This window comes from Engystomops pustulosus, chromosome 4, assembly GCF_040894005.1.
Source record: "Engystomops pustulosus chromosome 4, aEngPut4.maternal, whole genome shotgun sequence".
Classification (NCBI taxonomy): Eukaryota; Metazoa; Chordata; class Amphibia; order Anura; family Leptodactylidae; genus Engystomops; species Engystomops pustulosus.
This window is the reverse complement of record NC_092414.1, coordinates 84,706,767-84,732,752: the sequence shown is the minus strand read 5'-3', so window position 1 is coordinate 84,732,752 and position 25,986 is coordinate 84,706,767. Positions and strand designations below refer to the sequence as shown.

Sequence of the window (25,986 nt, the reverse complement as noted above, 5' to 3'; positions counted from 1 at the left end):
AAAGTTGCTACTTGTTAGAAAAATTACACAGCTTTTTATAAAGAAAAAAATGTCATTAAATTGATAGAATAGTTTTATTAAAGTCTAACACCCCACCACAAATCTGGCAACCAGCAATGTGATTAGAGTGCCGTCTTTTTTGCAGGACAGTGGAGCCCCTAGCACTCCTATTGCACTGCAATACATATGAAAGTAATGTAAAAATATAAAAAATACACAAATAGTGTCCCAAGATCCCCAAATACATATAAAACAATAAATAATTGTAAAAAGTGGAAAAAAGTACACAACCCAACAAATTGGGTATCACTGCATACCAAATTTCCCAATCTTTAAAAATATAAAAACAGTTATTCATGGTAGGAAACCCCATGATGTCTGAATCACATTTTTTTTTTTTTTTTTGTTTTTGCTGTTTTGCAAAGTGATCAAAGTGTTGCACAGCCTCTAAAATGGTAGCAATGAAAACGTCAGCTCGTCTCAGAAAATGACACCTTAGGCAATCCGTATTTCTAAGTATAAAAAAAAGTTATTGGAGTCAAAATATTACAAAATAAAATATTTTTTTTTTAAATCTATTAACACCTAACAAAAACTATATAAATGTGGTATCTCTGTCATTGTACAGATTAAAATGATATATTATAGATGCCATTTGGAATGTACAGTGAAAGACGCAAAAATGGAGCCCACAAGAAAATGGCGCAAATGTGATTTGTCAATTTTACTGCCTTGTGAATTTTATTTCCACCTCCCAGTACATGACATGCAATATAAAATACCATCTCTTGGAATTACAATTTGTTACGCAGAAAACGAGCCCTCATACAGCTCTGCACACGGAAAAATAAAGCTACTGATTTCTGAAAGTGGGGATCGATTAAAGTAAAATGGAAAAAGCCCATCAGTGGCAAGGGGTTAATATGCCCCCTATACCACATGGTTTACAAATTCTCTTGGATAAGGGTTTTGTGGTATATGAGGCCACGTTCACACGTGACATTTTGGTTTGGTTTTGCAATGCAATCCAAAGACTTTGCTTGTGATCACATGCTTTTGTAACACGTTAACTAATGTGATCGCAGGTAGAGCCTTTGGATTATATTTCACAACGCAACCAAAATGTCACTTGTGAACGCAGCCTCAGGGGCTCTACAAAGACGTCATGGCACCTGAAAACACTTCTATCAAAATCTCCCCTAGAAAAGCTCAATGGTGCTCCTTCCTTTCCTCCATGTGCTCAGACAGCAGGTTACATCCACATGTGGAGTGTTCTCTTACTCGGAAGAGACTGCACAATATATTCTTAGATGCATTTTCTACTTTTATTCAGTTTATGTAAGTAAATTATAGGGCTAAATGAACGTGCTAATGATAAATATTAGAGAATTCCAAATCGAGCCTTCATTTTGTTTGAAGTTCTGTAAAATACTTAAAGGCTTAACAGGCTTCCTACATGCTGTTTTGAATAATTTGAGGGGTGAAGTGTGGGGGGTTTCTATTAACAGAACTTCCAAGACCTCTATAGAGCTAAAATGGTCCCTAAAATAATTGATTCCAAAATTTTCATGAAAATTTGAGAAAATGCTGTTCGATTTGTGATCTATCTAGCATCGTAATAAAATAAAAGGACAAAGGACATGCATATGGCAGTTTTGAAAAATAGGCCGTGGTCACTAAGGGGTTAAGGATCGTGATGTAGAAGATGCTCAGTCTCCTGTTTCAGACATCACTCTTGCAGGTAATATGCATGTGAGTACAGCAGGTAGACTTTTGGTAGCACAGGTAGTACTATTGTACTTTTAGTTTCCTCTACCCAGGTGCCTTATCTTACATCAATAAAACAAATGGAAACACATATGGCAGTTTAAAAAAAAAAATATATATATATGCCTTGGTTATCAAGGCACAAATGAGCTTGGTCACTAAGGGGTGAAGGATCGTGCGGTGATGTATAAGGTGCTCAGTCTCATGCTTCAGACATCACTCTAAGGTCCCACAAGTAATATGCATGTCAGGACAGCAGGTAGAGTGCAATGTAAAACACTAAAAATCTCTAAGACACCTGTCAGTGGAGTATCCTCCTGACCACAAGACACAGGCTTTTCTTGCTTAATGAAATTTTCAGACTTTTTTAGTGTTATGCACTCTACCCAAGTGCATAACCTTACATTTATCTACATTAAACCTTCTCTGTCATTTCTCAGTCCAGGCCTCCACTTTCTACCAATCCCCCTGTCCACCAACGTGTTAATTACTTTACAGAGCTTAGTATCATCTGCAAATATTGAAACTCTACTGTAAAACCCCTCCAAAAGGTCATTAATATAAAAAATATTAAAATGGTGCAATACTGATCTCTGTGTCACCCCACTGGTAACTTCAACCCAACCTGAAAATGTGCCATTAATGACGACATTCTGTTTTCTATTGTTTACCGAAATACACAGATTTTTCTCTTGGTCCCAGCAGTCTCTTTTTATGTGGGACTGTATCAAGTGCCTTGGAAAAGTCCAGATACACATCAACAGCCTTCCCCAGGTCCACACTAAAACTTACTTACTCGTAAAAGCCGATCAGATTAGTCCGACAGGACCGGCCCCTCATAAACCAATGCGGATACTGGGTTATGTACAATGAGATATTCCAGGATAGCATGCCTAATAAACCCCTCAAATATTTCCTCCAACTGAAGTTAAGCTCACAGGTCTGTAGTTTCCAGGATCACTTTTTGAATATCCTATTTGAATATTCCTTTAGTCTTGTGGTACAGAACAGTCAATCTGCCAGTCTATGTGATTATTTGTATATTTCCAAAACGTCCTCCATGACGGCCCACTTGGAGGATGCCCCTTGACCTCTGTAGGGACAGGAAGCAGAGAGGTTAAAAGCCTCCCCCCCGCATCCTCCCGCCAGTGTCTTCCTGTCCCTACAGAGGGCAGGCAAGAGAGGGTCTCTCTCTCCTCCAAGTGGGGGGGGGAGGGACGTTTTTTTCTATTTTTTATACTTACCTGGGGTTACGCCAGCCTATTGCAGGCTGTAGTTCCCCTCCGGATCGGGACCGCGGCCGGATGCTTCCTCCCTGGTCCCGGCGGATCCGGCATCCGTCCTTCACCCGCGGCCGACTCGGGCTCACGCGAGGACGCGCGGCGCCTGGGGGAGGCTCCGTTCCCAGGCGTCCTTTGCTCTCCGTGACGACTTCCGGCCGCGACCGGAAGTGGGGCCGCAGCGTCACGAAAACCACCGGCAACAGCAGATTGCCACCTGCATGGGGGATGGGCTCCCCGATAAGGTATTTAAAACATCCGGTTGTCTGTTTCGGCGTCCGTTTGTGATTATACAGCGTGCTGTTGGTTGGTTGCCGTCCCAGACTTTGTTGTTATGGCTGATGAGGCAGACTTGGGCCTACTCCACCCTCCTGGTCACGTAAGTGGTGCTGTATGGCATGTTCTTATAGTATCTATGATACATAGTGAACCCCAAGTTAGTTACTTTCCTCACCTTTCCCCCTTAGGATAAGGATCAAGGGCCTAAGGGGAAAGGCAAAGAGGACAGACCTGAAAGGTCTGAGAAATCCAGCAAGTCCGACCGTACTATGAAGAGTAGGACCTCTGCTAGGAAATGTAATATGTGTGTCCAGGTTATGCCCGAATCTTACACAAAACCTATATGCAGGCCCTGTATTGATGAATTTATGCGGGGTGAAAAAGCATCATTTATGGATGAGCTAAAATCCTTTATTGAAGATAAGGTGGTAGCATCAGTGGCGTCAGCGACACAAAAAGATCCCCCTCCTAAAAAACCTAGACTGGCGGATATCTCTTCTTCTGATGAAGAAAACTATGACTCTGAGGGTCCGTCCTGTTCCCTAGTGGATACTGAGGAGCAAGATTCCCAGGACATTAGTCAAAAATTGGATTCCCGTCACCTGTTTCAGATAGAAGATCTGGATAACCTCTTGAAGGCGATCCGTGAGACACTTAACATTGAAGAGGAGGTTCCCTGTATGTCTAGGGAGGACGAATTGTTCGGGGGCCTAAGGGCTAAGAAACAACGCGTCTTTCCTGTTAACGAAACCTTGAAAGGGTTAATCACGGAAGAATGGAAGGACCCAGAAAGGAAGATCCTAACTTCCAAAAGCTTTAAGAGACGCCTTGTCTTTGATCAGGAGGTCTCCAGGGTTTGGGACTCAGTCCCGAAGGTAGACGTGCAGGTGACGAAGGTGGTCAAAAAAACAGACCTTCCCTTTCAGGATTCTGCACAACTCAGGGATCCCATGGACCGGAAGTCTGACGCCCTTCTTAAAAAAGCATGGGAGACGTCGATGTTTAGTTTAAAATCCAACATATCTGCTACATCCGTTGCCAGGACCCTCTACTTCTGGCTGAATGAATTGGAGTCACATATCAGAGAGGGTACTCCCAGAGCATCTCTACTGGACAGCATTCCACTCTTAAGATCTGCCACCGCGTTCTTGGCGGACGCCTCCGCCGAAGGTGTTCGCTTCGCTGCAAAAGAAGGGGCTTTAACAAATGCAGCAAGAAGAGCCTTATGGCTCAAACAGTGGGGCGGTGATATACGCTCGAAGTCCAAACTCTGCAGCATACCATTCACAGGTGATTTCGTCTTCGGTCCAGAGCTGGACGCCATCTTAGAAAAAGCCTCTGACAAGAAGAAGGGGTTTCCTGAAAACAGACCATCTTCCAGGAAACCTTCCTTTCGCCCCTTCAAGAACCCTAAAGATTCCTTTCGTGGGAAAGGTAAACAGGGGCGCTGGAGCTACCCTAAGGGAGGCAGAGGTAGGGGGTTCCTGTTCTCTAATCCCCCAGACAACTCGGGGGGGAAGAAGCAGTGACGCCAGAGTGGGGGGGCGTCTCCTAGAATTCACCACTCAATGGACAGATATTACTTCAAACCCTTGGGTCTTGAATATTGTCAGGTCTGGTTACAGAATAGAATTCAGCACCTACCCCCCTTCAAGATTTATTTCTCCATCCCCCTCTACCTCTTCTTCTACCCATTCTCTTATTTGGCAGGAAGTTTCATCCCTCATCCATTCGGGAGTGGTGGTTCCAGTTCCTCAAGACCAAGAAAGGACGGGCTTCTATTCTCCACTGTTCCTGGTCAAAAAACCCAATGGATCGAATCGGCTGATCATAAATTTGAAATCCCTAAACAGCTTCATCACCTACAGGCGATTTCATATGGAATCGGTAAGATCCGCTACTCAGCTTATATATACCGACCACTATATGTGCACAATAGACCTTCGGGACGCCTACTACCACGTTCCAATTCACTACTCTTCTCAAAGATTCCTCAGATTTTCAGTCTTTTCTCCAGAGGGCTCTATCCTCCACTTTCAGTTTCGGGCTCTCCCCTTTGGTATTTCCTCAGCTCCGAGAGTTTTTACAAAAATCATGGCGGAGGTTGTTGCCTTCCTGAGGCTACAGAAGGTGTCTATTGTTCCATATTTAGACGACCTTCTGATTATAGGAAGAGACAGATCAGATCTTATTACCGCAAGAGATTTTACCATGAGGAAACTCTCAGATCTGGGGTGGTTAATCAACACCCAAAAGTCAGATCTGTCTCCCTCCACGCACAAAAAGTTTCTAGGAGTAATGTTAAACTCTACTCTTATGATGTCCTTTCTCCCCCAGGAAAAAGCCGACGGTCTAAGACTTCAAATCCGCTCCTTCAGAAGAAAAACCTCCATTACAGTCCGAGGAGCTATGAAGATCCTGGGTCTTCTTACGGCCTGCCTTCCATCTGTCATCTGGAGCCAGAGCCATTGTCGTACTCTACAGAGTTGGATCCTCCGTTCTTGGAACCGGAGAACCTCGGGATTGGACAAAAAGATCACCATTCCATCCTCGGTAAAAAGAGATCTGCAATGGTGGTTGGAGGTAAAGCATCTGGAAAAAGGGGTTCCTTGGCACTGCCTTCCGTGTCTTACCATCACGACCGATGCAAGCAGCCTGGGCTGGGGAGCAGTCTTCCCCTCGCATTACGCCCAGGGATCCTGGACCCCTTCACTAGCAAAGAAACCATCAAATTATCGGGAACTACGAGCCGTCTGGGAAGCCTTAAGGACCAATCCTCTTCTTCTGAAGAATCAGCACGTCCACATACTGACAGACAACACCACGGTGGTATCTTACCTGAGGCGACAAGGAGGTACAAGGTCGGTAGCTCTCTCCTCCCTGACTCGCACCATCTTTTCCTGGGCAGAAGAGAACATACTCTCTCTTTCTGCAACTCATCTAAAAGGAGTCCTGAACACGGAGGCAGACTTCCTCAGCAGGAGAGTGGTCTCTCCCAACGAATGGTGTTTAAATCAGGAAATTTTCTGCCAGTTGACAGATCTTTGGGGCACTCCGCGAATCGACCTTTTCGCCACAAGAGAGAACTCATTGTGTCATCTATACTTCTCTCTGGAGGCAAGGGAGCCGAAGGATCGACTAGATGCTTTCAGTCACCCATGGGTCGAACCTCTCTCCTACGCCTTTCCCCCTATTCCCTTGGTCGCAAGGGTCCTCAGGAAGATCCTTACGGACCAGGCAAGGGTAATACTCATCTGCCCGAACTGGCCAAAAAAGGGCTGGTACCCTCTGCTGACATCCCTGGCCATCCAGCAACCAGTGATACTGCCTCCAAGGAAGGATCTTCTGCACCAGGGTCCTATTCTGCATCCAGACCCGGAGAAGCTTCAGTTAGCGGCCTGGATCCTGAGTCCGACTTCTTAAGATCGCAGGGTCTTTCCAGAGCGGTGGTATCCACACTTAAGGCAAGTAGGAAAAAAGTTACTTTTGCCATTTATCACAAGATTTGGAAGAGATTTGTGACTTTTTGTGGGGACAATCCCCCATCTCAACCTAACCCAAATATTTTCCAGATCCTGGACTTTCTGCAGAAAGGATTGGAGTTGGGCCTATCCACTAGCACTCTGAAGGTGCAGGTCTCGGCCCTGGGCGCATTTTTCGATTTTCCCCTTGCAGACCACAGGTGGGTCAAAAGATTCATTGTAGCCTCCTCCAGAATCAGACCGCAAGTCCTTAGGAAGACCCCTACGTGGGATCTCACCTTAGTTTTAGATGCACTTTCCAGACCTCCATTTGAACCTCTGGATAGTACCAACATTAAAAACTTAACGCTAAAGACTACCCTTCTGATTGCTGTTACTACAGCCAAGAGATTGGGGGAACTTCAGGCTATTTCCATCAGAGAACCCTATATGCGCATTCTTTCTGACCGTATTATTCTTACCTTAGATCCTGGCTTCGTTCCCAAGGTGGTATCCAAATTCCACAGGGATCAGGAGATTACCCTTCCGTCCTTCTGCGAGGATCCTTCTTCTAATGAGGAAGCCTCGTGGCATCTTCTGGATGTAAGACGTGTTGTGTTAGCTTATTTGCAGGCTACAGAACCCTGGCGCAGGGATCATAACTTGTTCATTCAATTCCAGGGGAAAAATAAGGGGAAAAAAGCCTCCAAAACGTCGATAGCAAGATGGCTGAAGTTGGCTATTTCCACCTGCTACACGCTACAAGGGAAAGAGGTTCCTACCAATCTAAGGGCTCATTCCACCAGGGCTATGTCGGCCTCCTGGGCTGAGAGAAGAGGCGCATCACTTGAGCAGATCTGCAAGGCAGCCACCTGGGCCTCGCCTTCGACCTTCATAAAACATTATCGCCTGGACCTACCGGGGTCTCAGGACCTCTCCTTTGGAAGGAAGGTTCTACAAGCAGTCATCCCACCCTAGAGTTTCTACTTATTTGGTAGATCTCCAAGTGGGCCGTCATGGAGGACGTTTTGGAAATGGTGAATTAGTACTCACCGGTAATTCGGTTTCCATCTAGTCCTCCATGACGGCCTATATATTTTCCCTCCCTATGTTTGGCTATACTGTAAATGTATGTGAATATTTAACATACAAATAAAATTTTTTTTTTCTTTTACCTTCCTCCGGTGTAGTTATTTGGTAGACACTGGCGGGAGGATGCGGGGGGGAGGCTTTTAACCTCTCTGCTTCCTGTCCCTACAGAGGTCAAGGGGCATCCTCCAAGTGGGCCGTCATGGAGGACTAGATGGAAACCGAATTACCGGTGAGTACTAATTCACCATTTTCAATGAGTTGTAATATTGCATTATATTATTATTTTATGGGTCAAATGTATGCATTACAATTACTTTATATAAGTTTTCATTGGTGGATTAAATACATATACTTTTCTAAAGTAAGATCTCATTTTAGAACATTGGCAAACTAAATATTTAGTCTTTTTACCCCATTAATACCTAGAATACGGTTTGTGGACAGTGTTATCAAGCTAGATGGAGTGTTCCCTGGCAGGTATGCTGCTCCAGTGAGTCATACAATTAGTATGAAGGTGTTTCCCATGTTTGTTCACAGACTGAAACAGCTGCTCTACCATAGTTAGAAGGAAATTTATATTGCACATTCCTTCCATCAGAATGAGATTAGAGAAGCCATTGTTGATGCCTCTCAATCTGAGAAGAGTTATATGGCTACTTCTAAGCAAGTGAAAGTCTATCATTAATAATAATATCACCCCTCACACCACAACTGACCACACTGTGCTCCCCACATATACATGTATTCCTCGACTGTACCCCCCCATATATATATATATATATATATATATATACTCTTCACATCACAAGTGACCACACTGTGCCCTCACATACATTATATAATTATATATACCTCACACCACAACTGACCACACTGTGCTCCCCCCACACACACACAAATATTTTTTTTCCTCTAACCGAGACTGTACCCTCCCCCCTTCCACATATATACTCTTCACTCCACAACTGACCACACTGTGCACCCATAATGCATTATGCAGGGTTCCCTCATAGTACTTCATTAGGTAGGTCCTCCCCTTATTATTTCATTAGGCAGTGCTCTCCTTTAATAAATCATTAAGTAGGCCATCCCCTTAGGAATTTATTAGGCTCAGGGATTAATACACACATACACACAGTGATGTCACAGAACAGGGGGCTGATACACACACAGTTATGTCACTGCATGGGAGGTTAAAAATACACATACACGGTGATGTCACAACACAGGGGGTTAATACACACAGTGATGTCAAAGCTCATGGAGTGAATACACACAAACTGTGATGTCACAGCACATGGGATTAATAGACACACCCGGTAATGTCACAGAAAAGGGGGTTAATACACACAGTGAAGTCACAACACCAATGTTATCAATAAGAAAAGGCTGAAAACCATTACAATAACTGATGACAATAATGCCACAGCACAATGCTGGCTCACTATGGACGCATAGTGAATATAACAGTACATGTACAGTACAAGCTGAGAGCTGTCTCACACTAGAAGGTAATCTGTGAGTACATTACTGATTTGACACAGGCAGAAGTGGGCTCTAGTACCTCACAGGTGACATGTCTTCCTCTTCAGCACATGCCCCACACTGTGCAACTAAAAATACCACAGTTACTCACAGAATTATACTACCTGGATAACCGAAATGGAAAGGGAGTGATTTGAATTTATAGGTTTTTAGGTGACGTCATGGGGAGCAACGATCTTCACCAAGATGGCAGCTTTCCCGGCGGTGATGGACGGGCTAGCACCGATCGTGGGTGTTACCGGTGTTTGCTGCAATATGTAGCAAACGCTTAGGAGCTATGGAGAGCGCTGAGCCCGTGAGCCCTCTCCATACACCCACAGCCAACGTCTGACGAACTATTACTTCACACATTGTTAAGGCGTTAAAGTAGGCTGCCAGATCTCCAGCCCCAATGTCTGTGACAGGTGGCTGCACCTTTAGTGTTAGTAAGGAGTGAAGATTATTGAAGAGCCTTTTTGGGATTGTTAGAGAGAGAGGCTATTAGATTAGTAAAATTGCCCTTAACCTTGCCAAACAGGCCGAGGTTCGGCAATCCTGGATGACTGCCAAACGAAACAAGTTTTTCCGTGTGCCAAGGTTGCCTGCATCTATGTTGAAAATTTTGGATAGAGACCTGCCGGCATGTGTGGCAACGTAGTGTACACTGTTTGCTATGAAGATGGGAGGAGTAAGCAGTGCTCATTGTGAAAGAGTCCTAAGTTCGATGTGTAGGGTCTTACCCATCACTAAAGTCGAACGTATTCTATCGTCTTTGTAGAAAAAAGATAGAAGAAATTAGAATATATAACATATACAGTCACATTACGCACAGAACATGGTAACACTAAGGGAATTAGATGAAACTGTGTACATCTTATTCTCTATTAAAGGGGTTATGCCACGAAACTAATTACTTCAAAAAGCTCCCAAAGAGGTTAAAATATTTCAAAAATCTATTCATAATGGTCACCTGAAATTATAAATACTTTTTTATTTGTTATTTTGATGCTCGTGCAGCATCTATTCTGTATCACAGAAAAGCAGATGTGGGAGGGGCCTATCAGGCTCATGCACAGCACTGACAGAGGCAGTTCAACCACAAGTCACATAATGCTTTGCAGGCGTCTCTGTCATTGACCTTCCACCGTTGTTACATCACTGCTTTTAGAGTCTGCTTCCACCTGATGTGTTAAAGTAGTCCCTACACTTACTACAGCTGATTCTGCTAAAGAAACGCCATGTCTCCTCCACCAAAGCCATGATACTGTTTCGTTCACCTTTCAATCCTTGTCACCGTATATGTGACATTTAACAGCTAATAACAGCTAAGCTATACTTTTTTTCAAACACGTATAAAAAAATTAAATATGAGCTAGGACCAACTTGTGATAGATATATACACACACTATGGGGGTGGGAATAAAGCAGAGGTGTTATTTGGAGCGCACAGTGAAAGTCGTAAAAACTGACCCCTCAAGAAAGTGATGCAAATGAAAAAGTGGTGCATTTTTTGCAAACGCAGCAAAAGGTCCCATGTGACAGCGCCCTTACAGGAAATCTACCATCTTAATCCATCCTGATAAACCATAGACATTACTCATAGATCCAGGCACCGGGACTGTGGTATCTTCTTATATTTGTCATCCATGGCCTCCTTCCTTCTAATATCAACTTTTAAAAAGATGTTAACGAGCCTGAAGGGTTCTATGGGGTGTTACCAGGGTTCCTCCGTGCCTCAGATTCATAGGTTGTGATTCATAGGTTAGATAGATACATAGATAGATAGATATGAGATGGATAGATAGATAAGAGATAGATAGATACATAGGAGATAAATTAGGAGATAGATAAATAGATATAGACAAAGGAAAAAAAAGGCAGCACACCAGATTGTAGTGAAAAAATACCTTAGTGGATTTATTCCATGTGAAAGAGCAACGTTTCGGCTCCAAACAGTGAGCCTTACTCAAGGCTTGGTGTGTGCTGCCTTTTTTTCCCTTTGTCTATCTACACTCACCGGCCACTTTATTAGGTACACCATGCTAGTAACGGCTTGGACCCCCTTTTGCCTTCAGAACTGCCTCAATTCTTCGTGGCATAGATTCAACAAGGTGCTGGAAGCATTCCTCAGAGATTTTGGTCCTTATTGACATGATGGCATCACACAGTTGCCGCAGATTTGTTGGCTGCACATCCATGATGCGAATCTCCCGTTCCACCACATCCCAAAGATGCTCTATTGGATTGAGATCTGGTGACTATGGAGGCCATTTGAGTACAGTGAACTCATTGTCATGTTCAAGAAACCAGTCTGAGATGATTCCAGCTTTATGACATGGCGCATTATCCTGCTGAAAGTAGCCATCACATGTTGGGTACATTGTGGTCATAAAGGGATGGACATGGTCAGCAACAATACTCAGGTAGGCTGTGGTGTTGCAACCATGCTCAATTGGTATCAAGGGGCCCGAAGAGTGCCAAGAAAATATTCCCCACACCATGACACCACCACCACCAGCCTGAACCGTTGATACAAGGCAGGATGGATCCATGCTTTCATGTTGTTGACGCCAAATTCTGACCCTACCATCCGAATGTCGCAGCAGAAATCCAGACTCATCAGACCAGGCAACGTTTTTTTAATCTTCTACTGTCCAATTTCGATGAGCTTGTGCAAATTGTAGCCTCAGTTTCCTGTTCTTAGCTGAAAGGAGTGGCACCCCGTGTGGTCTTCTGCTGCTGTAGCCCATCTGCCTCAAAGTTCGACGTACTGTGCGTTCAGAGATGCTCTTCTGCCTGCTTTGGTTGTAACGGGTGGCGATTTAAGTCACTGTTGCCTTTCTATCAGCTCGAACCAGTCTGCCCATTCTCCTCTGACCTCTGGCATCAACAAGGCATTTCCGCCCACAGAACTTCCGCTCACTGGATGTTTTTTCTAGAGATGGTTGTGTGTGAAAATCCCAGTAGATCAGCAGTTTCTGAAATACTCAGACCAGCCCTTCTGGCACCAACAACCATGCCACGTTCAAAGGCACTCAAATCACCTTTCTTCCCAATACTGATGCTCGGTTTGAACTGCAGGAGATTGTCTTGACCATGTCTACATGCCTTGGAGCAGTTGGACAGGTGTACCTAATAAAGTGGCCGGTGAGTGTAATTGAAGGACCTGATGCCCGGCCCTCTTAGGCATGCACCCGCTTTTTATTTTTGTTTACTCATTTTCTGTTTTGATAGTGCTGCTCGGATGTTTTCTTACTGTAGATAAATAGATATATATAGGAGATAGATAGATATAGGAGACAGATAGATAGATGGACACTCACATGTTGCTGACCACTGGATGCTCTCCTGCTAGTCAGGAAAAGGGGCCCCTTTGCAGGACAGCAGGGTAGTAGAGATGGATACTCAGTAGTCAGGACTTACAGGGGGGGCTGCAGGGCATGAGTGACATGAAGTGAGGTCAGGGCTCAGATCTTTTACTTGTTTTGACTAATGGTGGCTACATGGGGGGAGGGTAGAGCTGCTACACTGCACTATGTTAGAGCTACAGCCATGTTAGTGGCAGACTGTGCTCTGCATGGACCCTCTGTAATCCTTGGTGTATTTACCTTTAATGTGCCCCTGTTTGCACTGGAGGAGCCTGGTATTATCACTGACACATGTAGTGCAGATAACAGCTTGCACTTGGTACACAGCTCATTTGGCCCCTCCCCCTCTCTCCCATTGGCTGCTCCCTGTCAGCTGGTCTCCTTCAGTGTGAGGCAGCAGAGGAATCTGCAGTCAGAGATGTAAACTGAGGAGCAGAAAGTGAATCCTTCTGCGCAGACTCGGCCAGGGGAGAAGGCAGGCAGGACGGGACACAGCTACCAGCAGGGGGAGCCAGCAGTCAGCTCGAATCAGGATAACTCAGTAAGGCTGCATATTTTCTAACAGATGTAAATGGTGAAATTATAGCTTACAGTGCACTGAGCTAGAGTATGTTTATCTGCTATGGTGACACAACCCCTTTAAGTCCTCTTGGTTCAAGTGTTTCCAGGGTGTGGATTCAGTATGCCTCACGCTTTTTCAGCAGCTGGATCCTGTTACCACCCCTTCCTCAATGGGGGTACGTGCTCAATAACCTGAAATTTGAGCTGTGCCAAGTTGTGATGCATTGCATCAAAATGAGCTGGTAAGGGTAGTAGCAAGTTCTTATTATGTCATTGCTGTATTTTCGTAACTTGAAGATATTAAATGCATATTGAAACATACCAGAGTGCTTGATCCTAATTTGTATACTGGCCCTCAGTATACCAACAACCACGCTTGTTTAAACCATTACACGTTCTGAGGTCCATTTCATCCAATGCTCTCCACAATCCGGGGTGCCGATGCGTCGACCCAAGGCCTGCCATAGTCACCCGTACTTGCATCGTCATATTGCAGTGTATGGAAGGTGCGATCAAGGTATGAGACCTTCTAGTCTCCTACTAGCAGAAGTGAAGAGTCACACAAGAATAGAAGTGGCTAGATGTAAAAGAAATTTCCCAATAGTCAGATAATAATAATTAAAAAAAAAATAAATCATGGACACTTCGCTCATAGTTGTCACATACTTCATATATTGAGCCGTGTTTGTTAAAAACAACATACACAGGACACATTTCAGGTTAAAGATCTGAGGAAGGGTTTGTTTTTTTGTGCATTCTATTTTATTTTTAAATAAACATCTGGTTTATCATATGAAGTATGAAGTATCAATTGTTATTCCTGAGGCTGCGTTCACACGTTGCATTTTTTATGCATTAACACATGCATTTTAAAAACATGTAACAACAGCTGAGCAGATTTGCCTAATTACATTGTTGTCAACATTGCATTTACAAAATGCAAGTGTTAACTCGATATTAACATGGTGTTAACAAACCAACGTGTTAAAGGAAACCTACCATTTAGAATGGCAGGGGTAAGCTGTAAGTACCGAGCACCAGCTCAGGGTGAGCTGGTGAGCTGCATGCGTCATAGGAAATAGCGGAGATGTTGCGCACGCACGGTCACGCACAGCCTCTCCTGCTCTCAAGTTTAAAAAGTGTTAAAACCGCGATGCCGCGGTTTATAACACTAACGAAAGTAAGTACCGGCACCAGCTTACCCTGAGCTGGTCCTCGGTACTTACAGCTTACCCCTGCCATTCTAAATGGTAGGTTTCCTTTAATATTGTGTAAACTCAATGTTGACAGCAATGTAATTGGGCAAAGTTCCTCTTCTCAGCTGTTGTGATGCATTTGAAAACGCATGCGTTAACGCAAACAAAACGCAACGTGTGAATGCAGCCTAAGGCCCCACTAAGCCGGCCGTCCGCGGCCGCATATATGTTCCAATAAACGGCAATGGCGGCCCGGCGGCGTTACGGTACCACCATTCTGTGCCGTACACCGGGAAAAGATAGAGCATGCTGGCATACTGCCGTGTGAATGTACCCTAAAGTTATGGCTATGGGAGAGTTACTTATGCTGCAGATGTGGCTCTGGCAAGGTATCTATAGATCTATTATTCTGGCTGCACCAGTTTTCTGTGTGACTTTGCACTGTTTGGAGCTTGCACATGTATTTAAGAAGTGTTGGCGGCAGTTTCGTGTTGCAACTGCACAGTGTCCGAAAAGACAGAAAAAAATGTGCAAATAAAGTGACATGTTAGTGCTTAGTCGGAATTTGGTACACATTTAATACAGCAACTCTACAGAATTGTGTAGCACGCTCTATGTTAAAGGTGCAGATTTCCCAAGCAGTTCGGGGTGCACCAGTATTCAGTAATCTGGCACACCCTGCACAGGAGGGAGGCAATATTACACCCATATTATACTTACCCTGGTAGTTTCCCATTTGCTGCCAGGAGTCGCAGGGACACTTGACACCCAGGCAGCAGAACTCAGGACTTGTCCCCTTCTGGCAGATAAAGGGGTGCAGTCAATACCATAGACATGTCCCCTCTGTATTAATCACTCCCATTTCTGTAGTGGTAAATGGGGAACTTATCAGTGAGTGAGAGATATCATATTTCTCTCCAGACGCCATGTTGTTCAGTATTGGTCCCCTTATCAGTGTTTTTTACTTTAACCTGGTAAAGCTTTCTATACATGGACAACCCCTTTAAGTGCAACTAACAACCTTGGTTGTTTCCACTGCATTCACACATGGCGTTTTTAAATGGTACAATGCGTTTGGCTACTTTGGAAGCGTTTTTCTTCATTGCTGGAAGTGTAAGCAGCAGTGAAAATGTTTACACAGCTGCTTAGAATTACAGCAATGAAGAAAAATGTTTCCAGTGTAACCAAACGCATTGTAAGGCCCCTTCCACACTTGTGTTGCAGATCACGTCAGAGTTTGGTCAATGAAAAACTGACATTTTGCATCAGAGTGCAATCAGTTTTCAGTCACAGTTTGTTCAGTGTCTCAGTTTTTCATGCGCGTTTTCAATGCAATTTCAATGCGTTTTTCACGCACAGGTAATGCGTGTGAAAGGACTCAGGACTGAGCTCTATCTTTTCTATGGCAATTGATGCGTGAAAAACGCATTGCACTTGCATGATTCTCAGAGTGCGATGCGATGCAGAGTTGATGCATCTCTATAGACTTGTATGGTGCGTTTTTCACACGCGTGACTTGCAAAAGTAGAGCATGCCGAGATTTAAACGGGCGTAAAAAAACAAAAAAACGCGTGTGTGTGTGAAAAAAATGCAGGTCTGAAATGGGTCAGAGTGCAATGCAAGTTCTGCGCGTCGAAAGCACACGTGAAAAACGCAAGTGTGAAAGGGGCCTAACATTTAAAAACGCAAGCGTCCTGACGTATGCTTTACGACGCATCCAAAATGCCCAGTGTGAATGCACCTCAATGTCAGGCTGTATTTGACTACACAAGGCTAACAATTCTGCTCAGCTGCTACATTTGTTTTCTGTAGGGAACCTGCCATGTAACCGGAATGCACAGCACGAACCCCTGGTTAAGGGGCAGGGGAATATTTTGGAGTGGAAATTACACCTTAAAAAAAAAATATTTGAGAACAAAAACCTGAAGCCGAATTACACACACGAAACGCACTACACTACACGCAGCTCATACCCTGCCTCCGAACTACGTACACAACTACCATCAGATGTCACACGCAGCCGTCACTACCGGCTCTACCATTAGCCGCTGCGTTACGCCTTCACAAGCCTCCAGCCTAGAAATCACGTGGTCCGCTGACGTCACCCAGCGCTGGTCACATGACTGAGATGGAACGTGTCGATTGGTCGCTTTGAATAGTGTTCCCCGTGCGATCGATGGCGTCTTTGCTGGTGAGATACTGATGCTGTGCGGCCGCTGTAGCTGCGTTCCCTGTGTTGGCAGTAGACGCGCTGTGTACTGGATTGTATGGTTACAGTAGTGTCACAGCATCCGGCGTGCTGGGGTGCTAGGAGCTGCTGCACTGTATACTTACTTCCACGACTCCTTGTACAAGGCGCGTTACTATAAGTTTTATCTTTTGGTAGTGGCAACGGCAACTGGGGCACTAAATCCCAGGTCCACAAGGACTTCTAGTTGGTTATTTCCCTCACCCATTCCCTCAACACATTAAAGGAAACCCACCACCACGTATCTACCTATAAAAGTATTTCAGGTGGTAGGTGGAGCTATAGGACGTGAGGATAGTCCTTTTCAGGGCTAATCCTCACGTTCCAGCAATATTTTAATAAAATGTACATTTTATAAAGAGGCTACTGGAACATGGAGTAGTCGGAGCTGAGGTTACACAGTGGGGCTACTCCATGCTCCAGTAGCCTCTTTACGGATCCCGATCGCAGGCGTTTCCATAGAAACACTGATGGGATCGGGCTGTGGCGTTTTTGTCAGTTAAAAAAAAAAAACCGCATGCATTTTCAAAAAAACACATGCGTTTTTTAACAATCTGAAAGCGCACTAAACACGGCCTAAAAACGCCACGTGTGTCTTCACCCTTAGGGTTATCCTCGCATCCTATTGAACCACCTGATCTAGCTTTATAGGTAGATCCATGTGGTTTTCTAGATCTGGTTTTCTGGAAAGCTTCTATATTTACTTTCAGTGGACAGAATCTGGCCATGGTCACACAGAGCTGTGTGATATAACGAGCCGTGCACCTGTGTGACCATGGTCAGATTTCTGTCCACTGGAAATAAACACAAAAAATTTCTATAAATTGACAGCAAGCAGAGATCTAGAAAACCGTGAGGAATTGATACAGAAAATAAATTGGAAAATTGTAGAACATTTTATTACACAAACAATTACATTAATTTGATGTAATGGGAATACCCCTTTAAGGAGACACAAAACATGTAGAGATTTTCTTATATTTAGCAAATAACATTTTATGTACCTACAGTACGGTTATAATAATGTAATAACTGCTTAGGCAAGTTTGCTACGGACGTGACAATACACATTTTGTGGGTTTTTAAATTTCATCTATTTTTTTTAACCTGCTATATAATTACCTTTGGAGAAAAGCGCTTTTTTTGGGGAGGCTTTTTTTTTTTTAAATGATCTATTATTAAAAACTTTATTTAGTTTACTGTCCCTCTACGGGACTTACACTTGAAATACCTTGATTCCTTATACAATACACTCTGCAGTACTTCTGTTAGGTACCATTTTTAGTTACATCTAACTTTTTGACTGCTTTCTTAAAAAATAAAATACATGAGGCCTTTTTGCTGTCTGGATAAGCAACTGAAAAGAACGTCAGTACTGGAAAGATAAAGATTTGGGTGTGCTCCCTTGATACGGTAAGTCTTGAGAATATAGTAGGGGAAGGAACTCACATTATATGTGGGTGGCCCTTGATCACAGCCAGTGCATTGTCAGTATATATATCAATATGATGCAAGGAATCATGTCCCTGAGAGTTCGGTCAGTCCATGAAACGGTACACTGCACGGACCGACCATGGCTAGTGTGGGAAATGCTAGCTTTTATTTTAATATTTTAGAAGACACAAAGCACAAAAATGCAGTGGATAGGAGTCCTTGCATCATAATGAAATTTGATGCAAGGACTCCTTGTTTGCTGGATGAACCACAGCACCGATGCTGACTCTTGAATGGTTTAGGCTTTGCAATGTCTTATTATTAATATTGTTTTTTTTTTTTTTTTACAGGAAGATCCGACCCTAAATCGCCATTTTAAAGGACATAAAGATGCTGTCACCTGTGTTGACTTCAGTCCTGACAACAAACAGCTTGGTACGCCTCACGTTTCATGTCCCCCAGCATTGTGGTGTATTGAGACACTGACTGTTTTGTCTCAGTTATTCTTTAAAAATAGTTTGTTGGGAAAGTTCCCAACATACACTATAATAGGGTTTGAGGATCAGACATGACTGGTTTTCTGCAATGGTCTTGGTTTGGACACTTTTGCAGTTTTTTTTTCTGGAGTACAGATTGTTTGTTTTTACGTTCTCAGAATCTTCCAAAAAAGAAGGAAATTAGATCCAGTACAAGATCTCATAAACTGAGCCTTTGTCCTAAGAGCCTTTTCTAGACGTCCATCTGTAACTTGCTTAGGTGTTTCTGACTCTGCTGTCCTTAGCTATAAGTATGTTACTGGTAGGGTATCCCTTTTTTCTAGGCTAAAGCGAGTGCTAGATGGTTATTCCTCCTGTCTTGGGTGTTGAGATTCTTAAAGGAAATTCATCACCAAATTTACTCTTGATCAAACCAGCATCACTCACTGTTACATCTGAGCATCCTGATCCCTGAATTGTCTTTATCTTCTTGTTTTATGTGCCCTTTTGTTCAAAAAATAACATTTAAAAATTTGTAAAAGAGGCTGAAGGGTGAAGGGGGGAGGATCAGAGCCCATCCGGGCTCCTACTTGAATGGCTAAGGCTGCATGAGTAGACATGTATTGTGAACTGCCTGGAGGAGGAGCTGCTCACTTCTCCGCTTTCCATAGTGAGCTGTCTCCGGAAATCGTTCCTCATAGAGCAGTCTGCCGCTCAGTGTGAACGCACAGCCCAATCATTGACATATTTTGACATCTTTTTTTTTTTTTTTTCAAATGAAAGAGCACAGATATCAAGAAGTGAAGACCCTTCAGGAAACGGGGTGCTGAGATGTAATAGTGTTGCTTGTTTATCATTTTCGTTTACCTGTGATTTAGAGTTACGTAGAGAGTGAATCCTTTTTCTACATTTTTATTACTCCCACAACCCACATGGAACCTGTTATCTTACTGCGTTCTCTGTATATTTCCAGCTTCCTCTTCAGCAGATGCATTTGTCATGGTCTGGAATTTCAAGCCTCAGTCTCGCGCTTTCAGGTTTATAGGGCACCGAGAGGCTGTGACTAGTGTTCAGTTTTCTCCTATTGGGCACCTTCTGGCCTCTGCTTCAAAGGACAGGACTGTAAGGCTCTGGACACCTAACATGTAAGTAACCAATAGGAAAGAATAATACAGGCAGTCCCAGAGTTTCAAGGTCCAAAGGTTTGTTCTCAAATTGAATTTGTATGTAAGTCGGAATTGTATATTTTATAATTGTAATCCCAGACAGAATTTTTTTTGGTCTCTTTTACAATGTTGGATTGTCAGAAGAACCAGGATTAACAATAAAATTTAGTTGCAGACACCTGTGATAACTGTTATGGCTGTTTGTTGTAGCCCAAATACAGTAATTTAACAATATTCAGAGATCCGTTTGTAACTAGGGGTCGTCTGCAAGTTGGGTGTTTTTTATTAGGGGGCCGCCTGTATATGTCATTTTGTGACATAAGCTTGGGCTTGTATGTCCATTATGTGCAGATGTTTTCAATATATAAAAAGCAGTGTTTAAGTAGTTTCCAGTCTTCCATTGTAATGGCTTTTACATGATGCCTATGGGGACAAATTGTGTCTTGGGCACACTTCCAAAGTTTTCATTTAGCTTCACTTACACTTTTATAGGTTTTCCTTTAGTACCTGCAAACTGGTTTGTTAACCTGTATTTCCAAGGGGAGAAATATCATAGAAAAACAAATGCAATTCCTTTGTCGAGCACTTTGTGCCTTCTTGCTGAAGAGGACCTCTCCAACTCTTTTTCATCCTTGAATTGGTTTTGCTCCACTCATTCTCTTTTTTTTTTTTTTCCTTCAGCCACACCTGAGAATTGGGACTGTGCCCAATATTACAATTTGGCTCCGACCTAGAAAAATACACCTTCCTGCCAGTAGAGTGTCTACTTGGCTCATTGGGTGCTGAAAAGAATTGCACAGATTACGCCTGTATGTTTGGGGCAAGAAAAAAAAATTTGGGCCACAAACGGAGGCATAGCACTCGTCAAAGGATAAAAATTAATTGAGATGGTGCAATATTTTTATTAAAAAAAGCAGAGCATTTCTCCACAAGTGTGTATCGCACTGTGCAATTCTTTTATAGATAATGCTATTATGTTTTGCAGTGAGTCTTTTCTGCTTAAAAAAAAAATAATCACCTTGATTTTACGTTTCTCTTTTTTTGCTCAATATACCCACGTATAGTCAGGGAAGTAAAGTTTTAAAGGGAACCTACCACCCCGATTCTACCTATAAAGGTAGAAGGGGTGGTAGGTGGATGGATGGGACGTGAGGATATCCCTTTTTTGGGCTAATCCTCACGTCCCGGGCGTCTTTTACAAAACTTTATTACATCTATATGCAAAATTTTTTATGACGCCCAAAGCATAATCACTGGGGCGTGGAGTAGCCGGACATTAGGTTACTAGTCGCGGCTACTCCATGGCCCAGTAGCCGCGTTACTCCGCCTACCAGGAAATCTTCGGCGCGCAGCTCCTGGCAGCTGCGCGCCCTCGTCCGAGTCCCCCGGCTACTGCGCATGCGCAGTAGTTCCGGCCCCGGGGCCGCGCAGCCGAAGGCTGAACGCAGGGGACCTGGACGAGGGCGCGCAGCGACCAGGAGCTGCGCGCCGAAGGTTATCTGGTAGGCGGAGTAACGCGGCTACTGGGCCGCGGAGTAGCCTCTACTAGTAGCCTCATGTCCGGCTACTCCACGCCCCAGTAGCCGCATAAAAAAATTTGCATATAGATGTAATAAAGTTTTGTAAAAGACGCCTGGGACGTGAGGATTAGCCCAAAAAGTGCTATCCTCACGTCCCATCCATCCACCTACCACCCATTCTACCTTTATAGGTAGAATCGGGGTGGTAGGTGCCCTTTAAGCTCCTCATTTATAACTGTGTGACAGGAACCTAGTTTAATATTAGTAATTTTGATACAGTCCATACATTTCTGAAGTTAAAGGATGCTTGAAAGCGTTTTTCGTTTTTAAGGCAACTTTTCAGATATAAGAATGGATGGCAGCATGACCTATTACGATGAGGGCAGCAGGCATGTCGCCATTGCCACGTAGTGAAATATTCACTTTTGTCCAGATGATAATTTCAGGTAATCTGTTTGCATGAATGTTCATATTCATTTGTAGTTTTGTTATTTCAGCAAAGGAGAATCCACCATTTTAAAGGCTCACACGGCAGCAGTACGCAGTGTAGATTTTTCACATGACGGCCAAAGCATAATCACTGCATCAGATGACAAGTCGATTAAAGCCTGGAGCGTCCATCATCAGAGGTTTCTTTTTTCTCTTACCCAGCATACAAACTGGGTCCGATGTGCAAGGTATGGGTGTAACATGGTCCATAAAATTTTATCTAGTCAGTAGTGGTGAAAGTTCATTTCTACAGAATCCCTGTAAAGCTCTTTTTTTTTTTTTTCCCCATCGTCCCAAATGTTAAATATTTTTCAACCTTGAAGAAGATCCATACAAATTAGGGGATATGTCTTCAGTGCAGGCAGGCACTTTTGGACATAAAAAAGGAAAAATATATTTGAAATCTTAAATATTAAAAATCTCTGCAACACACACACAGACACCATATATATATATATATATATATATATATATATATATATTACAGTGCCTACAAGTATTATTCAACCCCCTGCAGATTTAGCAGGTTTGATAAGAAGCAAATAAGTTAGAGCCTTCAAACTTCAAACAAGAGCAGGATTTATTAACAGATGCATAAATCTTACAAACCAAAAAGTTATGTTGCTCAGTTAAATTTTAATAAATTTTAAACATAAAAGTATGGGTCAATTATTATTCAACCCCTCAAACCACCAGAATTCTGTTTGGTTCCCCTAAAGTACTAAGACGTAGTTCAGGCACAAAGAACAATGAGCTTCACATGTTTGGATTAATTATCTGTTTTTCCAGCCTTTTCTGACTATTTAAGACCCTCCCCAAACTTGTGAACTGCACTGATACATGGTCAACATGGAAAAGACAAAGGAGCATTCCAATGCCATTAGAGACAAGATCGTGGAGGGTCACAAGGCTGGCAAGGGGTACAAAACCCTTTCCAAGGAGTTGGGCCTACCTGTCTCCACTGTTGGGAGCATCATCCGGAAGTGGAAGGCTTATGGAACTACTGTTAGCCTTCCACGGCCTGGACAGCCTTTGAAGGTTTCCTCCCGTGCCGAGGCCAGGCTTGTCCGAAGAGTCAAGACTAACCCAAGGACAACAAGGAAGGAGCTCCGTGAAGATCTCATGGCAGTGGGGACATTGGTTTCAGTTAATCACATAAGTAACGTACTCCACCGAAATGGTCTCCGTTCCAGACGAGCACGTAAGGTACCTTTTACTTTCAAAGCGTCATGTCAAGGCTCGTTTACAGTTTGCTCATGATCACTTGGAGGACTCTGAGACAGACTGGTTCAAGGTTCTCTGGTCTGATTAGACCAAGATTGAGATCTTTGGTGCCAACCACACACGTGACGTTTGGAGACTGGATGGCACTGCATACCCCAAGAATACCATCCCTACAGTCAAGCATGGTGGTGGCAGCATCATGCTGTGGGGCTGCTTCTCAGCCAAGGTGTCTGGCCATCTGGCCGCATCCATGGGAAGATGGATAGCACGGCCTACTTGGAGATTTTGGCCAAGAACCTCCGCTCCTCCATCAAGGATCTTAAGATGCGTCGTCATTTCATCTTCCAACAAGACAACGACCCAAAGCACACAGCCAAGAAAACCAAGGCCTGGTTCAAGAGGGAAAAAATCAAGGTGTTGCAATGGCCTAGTCAGTCTCCTGACCTTAACCCAATTGAAAACTTGTGGAAGGAGCTCAAGATTAAAGTCCACATGAGACACCCAAATAACCTAGATAATGTGGAGAAGATCTGCATGGAGGAGTGGGCCAAGATAACTCCAGAGACCTGTTCCGGCCTGATCAGGTCTTATAAAAGACGATTATTAGCTGTAATTGCAAACAAGGGTTATTCCACAAAATATTAAACCTAGGGGTTGAATAATAATTGACCCATACTTTTATGTTTAAAATTTATTAAAATTTAACTAAGCAACATAACTTTTTGGTTTGTAAGATTTATGCATCTGTTAAAGAATCCTGCTCTTGTTTGAAGTTTGAAGGCTCTAACTTATTTGCTTCTTATCAAACCTCCTAAATCTGCAGGGGGTTGAATACTACTTGTAGGCACTGTATATATATATAATTTCTGTGTACAACTCACACAGAGCACACTGCAATATACATACATATACACCCAGCTGTACTACATTCACATGTGCACACATACCTATACGTGATTTGTGTACTTTTTTTTTTAACGGTGGTAATGGCGGCACTGCACTACTTTGTGGGTTAAGTAGAGGATTTACATTATCTGCCATGGGATTTTCCTAGGTAATCGTCTCCCTCCACCTTGCTCGGAGGGCCCACACTTTGTTTTAAGTTCTTTATCAATTGTATCGTTGAAAAATACGGTAGATTATTTTGCCTTTCCTTGGCAATATTTCTTTCGGTCTCTATTTTTGCTGCCTCTGTCTTATACAGAATTAATTTTTCTCTCCTATAATCTACCAATATATTTCTGTGTAATCCACTGATTAGTAGTTTTTTCCCAATTCCTGCTGCTATTTAGTGTATTCTGTAAGCATTGATTTGTTTTGAGTGGTTGATCTCTTGCGATGCAGTGACCACTGCTGTCACCCAGCTTTGACCTCCCTGTCTGGGACTTACATATGTTATTAGCGCTGGTTTCCTGCTGTTCAATGTCAATGCTTCCACACTGTTTTTCTTTTCCGTTGGGTATTTAGACAATTTAAGTAATTTCTCTCATCGGCATTCTCTCTGGGGTTCTCTAATCTTTCTTCATTACAGATTCTCCCCAGATGGAAGACTAATCGCTTCATGCAGCGATGATAAGACTATACGAATCTGGGACACTACAAATAGAGTTTGCATTAACACCTTCATGGACTACAAAGGGTAATTATTGCTTTTAGCCTACTGGATCTTAGATTGTACACAGTGATTTTTTTTTTTTCCCTTTGAAACACCCTACTTTTTGACTTGCTGTACATGTACGGACACTGGCATTTTTGATGTTAATAAGTTCTTAATAAAATGCAACAGATTTTTTTTTGTGATGTCATGCCTCATTCTGTAATGCTTGGGTATTAAAGTAAAATGCCTTTAATCCAACAAGGCATGGCCTTTAATCCAACAGCATTATTATTTATAAACTTCCTACAATAAGCACAACTAATGCTTTCTTATAAAGTATATTTTCTCTTAATAATCCTCACACCAAATGAAAGTTATTAAAATACATATTAATCTCATTTGTATAGGCTTCCATGTGCACATGAATGGACAAACTCCATTCTTATAAAGTAATATTTAGCATCATTTGAAAAGAATCATTATGGTCCTACCGTGTTTGAGTATTTGGAAAGACTAGTTTTTTATTAAATACTTTATAGTTACAACAAAACCATTAAAATAAATTAATCATGCAGATGTTCCAAATAATCAAACAAAGAGAAGAACTTTGTTTCATTTAGTCGCTTACTAGGGCTTTTTAAAGGCTTGAGAACTGCTCTAGTAAGAGACACTTTAAAGGAAACCTACCACATGAAATGGCAGGTGTAAGCTGCAAATACAGAGCACCAGCTCAGGGTGCCGGAGCTTATTTTCATAAGGCTATATTCACACTGCCGTTGCCCGCCCGTACTGTACCGTAGCGGGCAACGGCAGTGTACGGGGAGAGGAGGAGGAGGTGAGCGCAGCTCACCCCCGCCCCTCTCCATAGCAACCTATGGCGCACGGCGCCGTATTACGGGAAGAGATAGGACAGGTCCTATCTTTTTCCCGGGTACGGAACGGCACGGTGCCACACTTGTGCGGCACCGTACCGCTCCCGTAGGGTGCCGTGCGCCCATAGAAGTGTATGGGAGACGTATATCGGCCGTATATACGTCGGCCGTATATACGTCCCCCATACGTTAGTGTGAATGTAGCCTAATTGTCATAAACCGCTGTATCGCGGTTTAAACACTTTTTAATCTTTATATCTGAAGCAGCTTCGGCGCACCAAGCACACGACCGTTCGCACGTGGCGTCACCGGCTCTCCGGCACTTCCTATGTAGGCGCACGCACGGTCGTGAACTTGGTGCGCCGAAGCTGCTTTAGATATAAAGATTAAAAAGTGTTTAAACTGTGATACAGCGGTTTATGACAATAACGA

The 25,986-nt window shown here is 43.2% G+C and overlaps 2 protein-coding genes across 6 annotated transcripts in view; both read left to right on the top strand.

Annotated features, from left to right (window-relative positions):
* The first annotated feature begins 3,590 nt into the window (after nucleotides 1-3,590).
* LOC140126738 (uncharacterized) lies at nucleotides 3,591-8,092 on the top strand. 3 transcript variants are annotated; one of them, XM_072146539.1, is made up of 3 exons: nucleotides 3,591-7,008; nucleotides 7,275-7,390; nucleotides 7,469-7,591. In XM_072146539.1, exons 1-2 carry the CDS (start codon nucleotides 4,895-4,897, stop codon nucleotides 7,360-7,362), a joined length of 2,202 nt encoding a protein of 733 aa, XP_072002640.1. In that variant the 5' UTR covers nucleotides 3,591-4,894; the 3' UTR covers nucleotides 7,363-7,390; nucleotides 7,469-7,591. The 3 variants fall into 3 exon arrangements, with proteins under 3 accessions (XP_072002640.1, XP_072002639.1, XP_072002638.1); XM_072146538.1 differs by having other exon boundaries at nucleotides 3,591-5,213; nucleotides 5,664-8,092; XM_072146537.1 differs by having other exon boundaries at nucleotides 3,591-7,390; nucleotides 7,469-8,092.
* A 5,119-nt stretch (nucleotides 8,093-13,211) lies between these two features.
* Nucleotides 13,212-25,986, top strand: part of POC1B (POC1 centriolar protein B) — a 44,547-nt gene continuing 31,772 nt past the window's right edge. Inside the window, exons 1-5 of one of the 3 annotated variants that reach the window (XM_072146535.1) lie at nucleotides 13,212-13,312; nucleotides 18,561-18,645; nucleotides 19,660-19,831; nucleotides 21,870-22,049; nucleotides 24,617-24,724. In XM_072146535.1, the coding sequence (XP_072002636.1) occupies nucleotides 19,686-19,831; nucleotides 21,870-22,049; nucleotides 24,617-24,724 (434 nt within the window). In that variant the 5' untranslated portion in view covers nucleotides 13,212-13,312; nucleotides 18,561-18,645; nucleotides 19,660-19,685. Of the gene's footprint in view, nucleotides 13,313-16,561; nucleotides 16,720-18,059; nucleotides 18,190-18,560; nucleotides 18,646-19,659; nucleotides 19,832-21,869; nucleotides 22,050-24,616; nucleotides 24,725-25,986 lie in introns of those variants that run through there. The other 2 variants (XM_072146533.1, XM_072146534.1) reach the window with 2 other exon arrangements.